The following is a 9,752-nucleotide window of genomic DNA, read 5'->3' as shown; positions in this document are numbered from 1 at the left end:
GCTGTAGAAATCACTTTAATCCTAAATTTTTACACTTTACACTTGAACTTAGCTCTATCCCATCCCATGTCTACAGGATAAAACATACAGCCAAAGTGTGAAGAAGAAGAGTGTATTAGCTACACAAAGAAAGTAAAAAAATATTTGTATGTTCTCTTCTTCCAAAGGGTAAGGGGAGCTGGATATAGTGGATGTCCTGAAATTCCCAAAAAATGTCATTCTAATGACATTCCTCTAAATGCAATAAGAGGAGCACAGATATACACGACTTTACTGCCTAAACATTCATCTGAAATTCCTTAGGTAGTAAACTGAAACATCTTGCATAACACAATACTGTAATTATGTTCACACATTGGAGCATAAATGAGTTGATGTAATCATGTTGCATTTGACAGAAAGCTTTACAGTACATAAGAAAGGATAAACAGATTATTTTATTCACAATAGCAATAATACCATTGTCTTTAGTTTATGGCTCATAAATGTCATGTGAAGTCTCTAATAGTTTTAAAAAGTAGTCCTAAGAATCATTGCCATTCTATTTCTTTTGCTTTTACTGTCACTTGAGGAATTAATCAAAATGCACTAAAATTCATATCTAATTTTAATTTGTCTAAGTTTTATAGCTCAGTTTGCAACTTGTACACAAAATTTTGATAGAAAACAATGGATGCCTATTGCTATTTCCACAATAGCTATTTCTCTGAGTTGCTTAAGAAACACTTTAATAAAAACAGCAGTTTAAGAACTATATTGAAATTATGCCCTCTTTTCTCTAAGATGGAAAATGTATTCTCTGCTTCACTGTGTGTTATTTTTGAGGATAAGAACGATTGTCAACCATTTGTTTTCCAGATATTCGGGACAGTGGGGGTCCCAAACCAGTGATGGTGTATATCCATGGTGGCTCATACATGGAAGGTACTGGAAATTTATATGATGGAAGTGTCTTGGCAAGTTATGGCAATGTGATCGTCATCACAGTCAACTATCGACTTGGGGTACTTGGTAAGAAGAATCTCTTTATCGTTTTCACGACGAATCCATGAAGTATATGATGGTTTTGTTTTGACTTGTTTTGTTCTGCTTTGCTTTGTTTCCCCATGTTTTTATGCTTGTTGACGTTCTTGAACCCAAATTTTTTATAGTTTCAATGAACTCTATAGGTTGGCTTTATGATGTGAAACTAAAAGGTGATGAAATTATTCATGTTGTCATGGAATGTACTTCCTGGTTTATAAAACTCTGAAAGGCAAAATGGTAGGGCCTTATTGAAGAAGAGTTCATCTTTGAACAATATTTCCTTCTTCTGCTTTTCTGTTTACAATACTATAAGATTGCCTGAGGTTTGGTGTGATAAGATGTAAGTTTACATTCTCTTCTGGAGTATGTATATGGACTCGCTTTTGGGAATGATTGTTTGCCATTGTGATGGAGGTTTCTTTTGTTTGTTGTTGTTATTTTGGTTCCATAATAATTAGTAATATTTTTCTGAATGTATTCTGATTGAATTATTTAATTTGAAAAAAGCATACATGGATTTTATAAGGTAACAAAGAATTCAGTTCAATGATGTATACTCTTGCCAAAAGAATGATAAAATAAACACAAAGTGGAGATTTTTAGTTGTGATGAGAGAAATACTATTTATAAAATAACTTAGGTACTCTGAGATAGGCATGTTATCTTATGCAATAACCAGTTTTTAAAAGATAAACTTGCTATTCTAGTATATGTTTATTGTTATAATGTTGACACAATTTGAGGAGTAAAATTACTGTATGATTTATTAAAACATCTTTATTTGTGATGTACTTAATTAACAGAATTTGCTAAAAGGGCATAATGCATCCACAAAATATTTAAATTTTTATTCTTGATTGTTCTCCAAGTCCATCCCATACTATACACTTGAAGAAGTATAAATTATAATTTTGTTTATACACAAAGAAGCACCTCACTCTTTCATTTTATTATCTAAAATATTCTGAAAAAGGAATTTGAATTATATTCCTTTTTATAATAATTGGTAGAATCATATCTTTATCCATGTTGAGAATCAGAATTTTTTCCTCTTCAGTGTTATCCTAACTCCTATGCAGTCATAATTCTGTGTTTAAGCTTATCACAAAGGTAGAATAGTTTTAAAAGGTAGAATAATTTTTGTGAATCAAGTTTATAGTCTGGGGGAAGGAGACATTTTACCAATGTGAAGGTTAAGTCTCAATCATTTTCTAGTTTGCTTTTTGAAATTTGGAGTGTGGTGAATGACCATAGATGTGCTGCATCAGTATAGGTATAAAATATTTCTGTAGCATTCATCAAATACACATGAGTTCCTCCATAGTGTTTAATCATCCATTGCATCAAACATTCACACAATTTCTGTGGGCTGGGATGAGTGTCTTTCCACCAATGAAAATTCTGTGTATTAGAAGACATACAAATAATTGCTCATAATAATTCTTGAATCTTAAATCTTGAATTCTTAAATCTTAATGTTGTCATTTGTTTCCTATGGAACATTTTAATCGGAAGGAGGGTTTTTAATATTTTAATGCATTGAATTTTAATTGTAGTATTGTTGAGAGCTCAGTTGTTTTTGTTGATAATTATTCTTCTATTTTCTAATTTTCAAGTGAAAATCCTGAGCAGTGACCAGTTTACCGGATGAAACTTTAAATTGAAATGCTAAATTATCGTAACAGTATTTTTAAGGACTTGAACATCCAGTTAGTCATATGTATTTATTTTATTTTAAGAAATGCTTGTCATTTTGTTTTTTTTTTTTTTTTTTTTTGCCTCTTTCTGTTACTGTGTTTTGATTATATAAAGCAAGATTTCATAAAAGAAACTTTGTTGTTATGTTAGTATAAACTTTACCCATTCTTTTCTTTTATGTATTCAGAACTGATGAGGACTTGACTTTGACCTGATTTCAATCCTATATTCATGCCCATACCCCATTTTAAATGCCACACTGTGAGGATTAGATTGCAAGGCAATGGATTAACTCGCCAAAATATAAAGAACTCAATCACTTGGTTTAGATAGTAGCGGACAGCAGACAGTGTTGATGTTATTGAAGCATGATTTCCCAGTGTTAAATATTTGTTCTGGCTCTACTGTACCCTAGAATGTTACATTTAGTTGTCTCTTCTCCTTTATTTCTCTTAAACACATTATACACTGATAACAAGCCGAAGGCTGTCCTTGATAGACCTCCTCTCAATGTGACAAAGCATAAACTCTGTGAAACATTGTTTAGGTAGACTTTAAGACATTAGCTCTCGAACAGATGTATTCTGGTCACTTTTTTCCAAAAATATGTGTTGGGTATTGTGAACATGTATTTAAATAAATTAATTCATAAAAGAGAAATTATCAGAACATGTGTTTCAGCATATTTTGCATGAGTGCTGCACCACAGCAAGATCAACAGCTCATCTGACAGAACTGCAACAATAAAGACTGTAGACTTTTGAGATTGGTATTGTGAATAATTTGTCTAACAGTAAAAAGGTAAGCCAAGGTTTCTTGGATGTGGGATCCAAGACTATGGCTGTCTAATTTGCCCTGGAGTGATTAAGTAGGAAATAAGATATGATCCCACATCTGAGGAAATCCTGAGCTGTGTTTTCACTGGGGTATTTTGGTGTGAAAGAAATAGATTTGGGGGTCCAATGGACAAAATGGGTAATTATAAGATCATTGATTCGAGGTGACTGGCTGGAGCAATCAGGATGTCTGCAACAGGTAGTGCAATTTGTGTCGATTTGAACTTACCTTTTGGAGGTGGTGGGGAATCTTACAAGTTTTGTTTTTCGCTTTGTTTTTAGTGATGGGTAGAGATGTCCTAATGTTTCAGTTAGAAAATTCATACAGCTATCTAGCTGCCAATTTTTCAGTTTAAAGATTTCATGTTAAAAAATTGTTTATTACAAAGTAGGAATAGAATAGAAGAAAAAAAATACCTCCACTGTTCTTCAGAAGAAGCTAGTAACAGGTCAGAATTGGTTCTTCTACCAAAACCCTTTAGTGGTTTCCTTTGGAGTGGTAACAAAGAATATCACTCTTACTGTGTTGTGTATTATTTTCACCCACCCTGGAAATGCTATTCAAAATGATAGAAAAAACTGCCAATAAGATTGACAAAGAGGGAAGGGAATGCAGGACTCTGCCTGTTAACCTCATTCCCCAGTTTCATGTTAGAGCCCCCAGCGACCTCCTACTATTTAGCTTCATACTTCTTACACACTGAATATTTAACTTTTCTTTCACTTTTGGCTATACACATTCTTTGTCCTCAGTCAGTTTTGACATAAACTTTCCATATTTGCCTTCTTCAGCATCTTTTATTTGATACATTGTTACATAGTCCTTAAATATGTTTAAAATTATTATTAGTAGAGTATTTTTTTAACATTCTAGTATATGATTTATAATCATCTTAGAAATGTAGGGAGAAATGGCCAGGTGCAGTGGCTCACACCTGTAATCCCAGCACTTTGGGAGGCCAAGGTGGGTGGATGACCTGAGGCCAGGAGCTCGAGACCAGCCTGGCCAACATGGTGAAACCTCATCTCTAGCAAAAACGCAAAAATTAGCTTGGCGCAGTGGTGGGTGCCTTTAATCACAGCTACTCGGGAACCTGAGGCAGGAGAAGCATCACTTGAACCTGGGAGGTGGAGGTTGCTGTGAGCTGAGATTGTGCCATTACACTCCAGCCTGGGTGAGAAGAGCATAACTCGGTCAAAGAAAGAAAGAGAGAGAGAGGAAGAGAGGAAGGGAGTAAGGGAGGAAGGGAGGAAGGAGGGGAGGGAGGGAAAGAGAGAAAGAAAGAAAGAAAAAGAAAGAAAGAAAGAGAGAGAGAGAGAAGGAAAGAAAGAGAAAGAAAAAGAAAAGAAAGAAAGAAAGAAAAGAAAGAAAGAAAGAAAGAAAGAAAGAAAGAAAGAAAGAAAGAAAGAAAGAAAGAAAGAAAGAAAGAAAAGAGAAAGAAAGAAAGAGAAAGAAAGAAAAAGAAAGAGAAAGAAAGAAAGACAAGAAAGAAAGAAAGAAAAGAGAAAAGAAATGCAGGGAGAAATACTGATGTGTTCTTAAAGGGGGAAATAATCAAAATTAAATGTTCTGATTTGTAACTAGGCTAAACCTGTTCTTATGAACAAGAATTACAGAATATATAAGATAAGAATTGAAAGAGAATATAAAATAAGTCACTATTAGATGAGATGTTGTCCACTAAACATTTTTTAAAATAGAAATTATTTAAATGATAATATTGACAAATCTCAAAAATGAAAAAAATATGATGTTAAGTAATTTATCATTAAAATATTTCAACCACTTATTTAAATTTAGAATAAATCTATAAATTACTTATGGAGTAAAAGAAAAATTTTAATACCCCTTTAAGGATCTTACTTGGGCAAACAAGATTTTAATCTGGTGGAAATTTAATCAGTTACTTTTATCTTGACATAAATATCTTGGAGGCAATTATGCAATTCATAATTCTAGCCCATGTGATTTATTTTAGAAAAAAAGTGTTAAATATTTTAGAAGTACTGATATCTATCTGGAAATCTGGCACATTTTTGGAAAAGGATCTAATTAAATATTTTACTTAGTAATTGAATATTACGCCACCTATCCATGGACAAAAATAATTTAAAGTGCTAGCTCATCTACTTGTATTTAAACAATTACATTTAGTTTACTTTGTAATTCTATGTGGGGCTAAATTGTTTAAAACAAGCTTTTGTTAAACTGGCATAGAGCGGGCCAATGGTGGTCAAAGCTGTAATCCCAGCACTTTGGGAGGGCGAGACGGGCCGGATCACGAGGTCAGGAGATCGAGACATCCTGGACTAAACGGTGAAACCCGTCTCTACTAAAAAATAAAAAATAAAAAAATAAAAAAAAAACTAGCGGCATGGTGGCGGGCGCTGTATCCGCTACTCGGGAGGCTGAGGCAGGAGAATGGCGTCAAACCTGGGAGGCGGAGCTTGCAGTGAGGTGAGATCTCAGCCACTGCACTCCAGCATAGGTGACAGAGCGAGACTCCGTCTCAAAAACAAAAAAAAAAAAGAAAAAAAAAAAAAAAAAAAATTACTGCATATACAGTTTAATTCACACCTTAATTTATTTTATGTCTATTGAGATATGGTTAATGAAGTTTTAGACTCTGCAATAATAACGCTAGTATTATTAGTACATGGGCACCATAAGTATAACGTTAGGCCAGGCATGTTGGTGCAGCACCTGTAATCTTAGCACTTGGTAGGCTGAGGCATAGGATCACTTGAGCCAGGAGTTCAGACCAGTCTGGGCCAATTGCGAGATTTGTGTTCTACAAAAATTTTCAGAAAAACTTAGCCAGATTGGTGGCCGTGCTTGTATTCGGGCTACTCAGGAGACTGAGGTGGAAGGATCAGTTGGGCTATGATCCCACATGCACTCCGCTAGGTTGACGAGTGAGATCTTGTCTTAAAAAAGGGTATGTGTGATCAAACCAACACCCCTAATATTATGTATGTTGTGTGTTGTGTGTATATATATATATATATATTATATATAATAGACTATAAATATAATAAATTTGTGCGTGGTCCGTCATCAAATCAATAACACTTGTTTTCAGCCATTATATACATCTTTTCTGAGGGATAAAAGTGAGGACAGTATAGTTTTTACCTTTAAAGAGCTTTCAATATAGTTGAGGAGAGAAACAGTAGAGAATAATAATTGATATTCTACTTTATATTTATAATATATTGGTTTATTAATTGATCTATGTGAATAGATTAACTTGATATATAAAAGAAAACAATGAGAGAAAAGGAAGGAAGGAAGGGTAGGATATCCGATGGATTAGTAAGGATATAGTAATTGATATTTATATTTGAATCTGATTGGCTGAGGATCAAGGAAATTTGCTAAAGCGTGTGCACTGATTATGATTTAAAGACAGAAGCGTATTAATTCCTCAAGTGGTAAAATGTTTTGTCATTGTTACTCCTGTTTTTGGCATTGTTTTTGTTTCTGTCTGACTCTTTAAAAGAAACCACAAAAAACCAAAGTCCAAAACTTCAAAACAAACTCATATTCTACGACACATTCAAATGTGTTCTTGGGAGACAGAAAGAGAAGGAGTCAGTTTGTCTATAGAGTCCAGACTGTTTTCAAGGAAATGGTTGTACCTGAGGAAGGCCACGAGGAGTGGATTATCCTTGGTATAAACTGAAGTAAAGGGAGAAGGACAATCTTCATTTTTATTTTCATTTATTCATACTAATTTGAAAAAGTGGAAATAATTTGTGACAATGCACACAAATAAATAGACTGGTAAAATCATAGTTGAATAGTAATACTTATAGAGAAAAGGATACAGAAAGTTAGGTCATGAATATGTACAACAGTTGAACATAGATGCATTTCCTAGTTTTCTAGAAGCATAGTAAAATATAATGGATTAAATTTCATAATTATCATAATCCCCAAAAGGAAACAAACATATTAACCAGAAAAAAATACACAAATAATAGTTTTTCTTACATTGTACTACAGAAGAATTTATCATATGGGATGTATTGTTTCTATTTGAAACAAGTGACAATACAGGAATTGTGTGATGATCTTTGTGTCATTGTAAGATTCAAAAAATATTCTCAGTATATGATTATTTACAGTAACCTTCTGTAAAAGCCAAAGACATAATAAAGGCAGCTGGGAAAAAAAGGTGGCGAGGCCGAGAGCTAGGCCTGTGTCCTCCCATGGACGACCTTGACTTCCCAGCAGCCCCTGTGCTGGGCCCGTGGGGTTCATCGGGTCCCTGGCTTTCACCCAGGGTACGTGTCTCGCCCACGGGCAGCACCCCATAGCATCATAGCTTCATAAGTGCTCATAACTTCTATAATGTCATTTTCGCAAAGAGCTAACCAAGTGCAATCTGGGTAAGATATTTGGTGATTTCACTTATAATAGGATAGAGCTAAAATCCAATTTAGAGCAATGGATGGTTTATTTGATCCATAGATTTCTTCTCTCAAATATGTTACGTCAACTGGGTTTTAATAAGGGCCAGATGGTAATCAATTTTAGATTGAGTGCTAAAATGAGCTCCTGGAATAGAGAAACTATTTGTCCTTTAGCGGCCGGTGCGGGGGACAACTTTAGATAGGTAATGATATTTTACAAAGTTGACTGTTCATTATTTTTATTCCTTTACTCCCTCCAAAATGGTATCAGGTGGCCTGCAGTAAAAGCAACTATTTATTTGTGCCCAAAACATAGAAAAAATCTGAAAGTAAGCATGCCAATTATTGTGGATGTTAGTTAAAAGAAGAAAAATGATGTGTTTTCGGTAATTCATTCATTTATTCGTTCAGCCATTTATTCCCTTACTCTCTATAAATTCAGCAATATTATGTATGTCATTCTCTTAGCTATTAAGGATATTGTGACAAATAAGATATATGTGATCCCTGCTATCAGTAGATTATTAGCTTTACGGAAGGTAGAAAATAAATAATTAAACAAATCATATAGTTTGCATAGATAATGATTGAATGAAAAGTTAATTTTCTTAACAATTACCTATATAAATTCTAGAGAAATCATGCAATGAGAAGGGAGCTACTTTATTTTAGAAACACAGAGCAGTTTCCCTGAGGAGGTAACATTCAAATTTCCATTTCTTTTCTTTCAAGTTTCCATTTATTTTCTTTCTTTCTTTCCTCCCTTCCTCCCTTCCTCCCTTCCTCCCTTCCTCCCTTCCTCCTTCCTTCCTTCCTTCCTTTCTTCCTTCCTTCCTTCCTTTCTTCTTCTTTTTCTTTTTTTTTTTTTTTAACATGGAGTCTCCTTCTCTGTTACCCAGGCTGGAGTGCACTGGCTCACTGCAGCCTCTGCCTCCCAGGTTCAAGTGATTGTCCTGACTCAGCCTCCTAAGTGGCTGGGACTACAGGTGTGCGCCACCACACCCCACTAATTTTTTGTATTTTTAGTAGAGTTGGGGTTTCTCCATGTTAGCCAGGATGGTCTCAATCTCCTGACCTCACGATCTGCATGCCTCAGCCTCCCAAAGTGCTGGGATTACAAACATGAGCCACCACACCCAGCCCCATTTCTTGTACTCTGCTGAGAAAGTCCTTGTCAAGATTCCCATAGACCTCTAGATTGCCACCTCCATTAGTCACTTCTCTGTTTTTATCTTGTATGATCACTTCCTAGCACAGGACACAGTTAACCATTCTTTTTTTGGCCTACTTGTTTCGTGGCCCCAGGATTTTCCTCCTACCTCCCTGACTGCTTCATCTCAGTCTCCTTTGCTGACTCCTGTTCTCCTACCCTGACCTCTAAATGTTGTGCAATTAGGCATAATCCTTGGCTCTCTATCCTTCTCTCTCCATGATATGCCTTAAGGAACCATTTGCATTGCTTTAAATGCCGTCTCTATGGAAGTGACTTTTCAAAATTGTATCTTCAAGACTAACCCTTCCTCAGAACTCCAGCCTTTCATATGCTTCTGTGTACCAACCCTTCCAATGTAGATGTCTAATGAATATCTCAAACTTAACATGGCTGAAATATGTTGAATTTCTCAGGCCTCCTTTTCTTATTGACTTCCACAACTAGGTTATAATATTATTATGTCATTCTGTTAGTTATTAAGGATATTGTGAAAATCCTTAAATTATATTATAATAATTATTTATAATGGTCAATTAAATATATTTACAAAATTATAAATA

General features: G+C 34.7%; 1 protein-coding gene across 7 annotated transcripts in view; it reads left to right on the top strand.

Annotated features, from left to right (window-relative positions):
* The window catches only part of LOC108528500 (neuroligin-1), a 924,470-nt gene that overhangs the window by 422,438 nt on the left and 492,280 nt on the right, over window positions 1-9,752 (top strand). For all 7 annotated transcript variants that reach the window (XM_017870335.1, XM_017870333.1, XM_017870332.1 and 4 more), the window contains one exon: window positions 859-1,011. In XM_017870335.1, coding sequence (XP_017725824.1) covers window positions 859-1,011 — 153 coding nt within the window. The remainder of the gene's footprint in view (window positions 1-858; window positions 1,012-9,752) is intronic.

This window comes from Rhinopithecus bieti, unplaced genomic scaffold, assembly GCF_001698545.2.
Source record: "Rhinopithecus bieti isolate Rb0 unplaced genomic scaffold, ASM169854v2 scaffold_5007, whole genome shotgun sequence".
Taxonomy (NCBI): Eukaryota; Metazoa; Chordata; class Mammalia; order Primates; family Cercopithecidae; genus Rhinopithecus; species Rhinopithecus bieti.
Note: the sequence above shows the minus strand (reverse complement) of the source record. Positions and strands in the feature narration are given on the sequence as shown.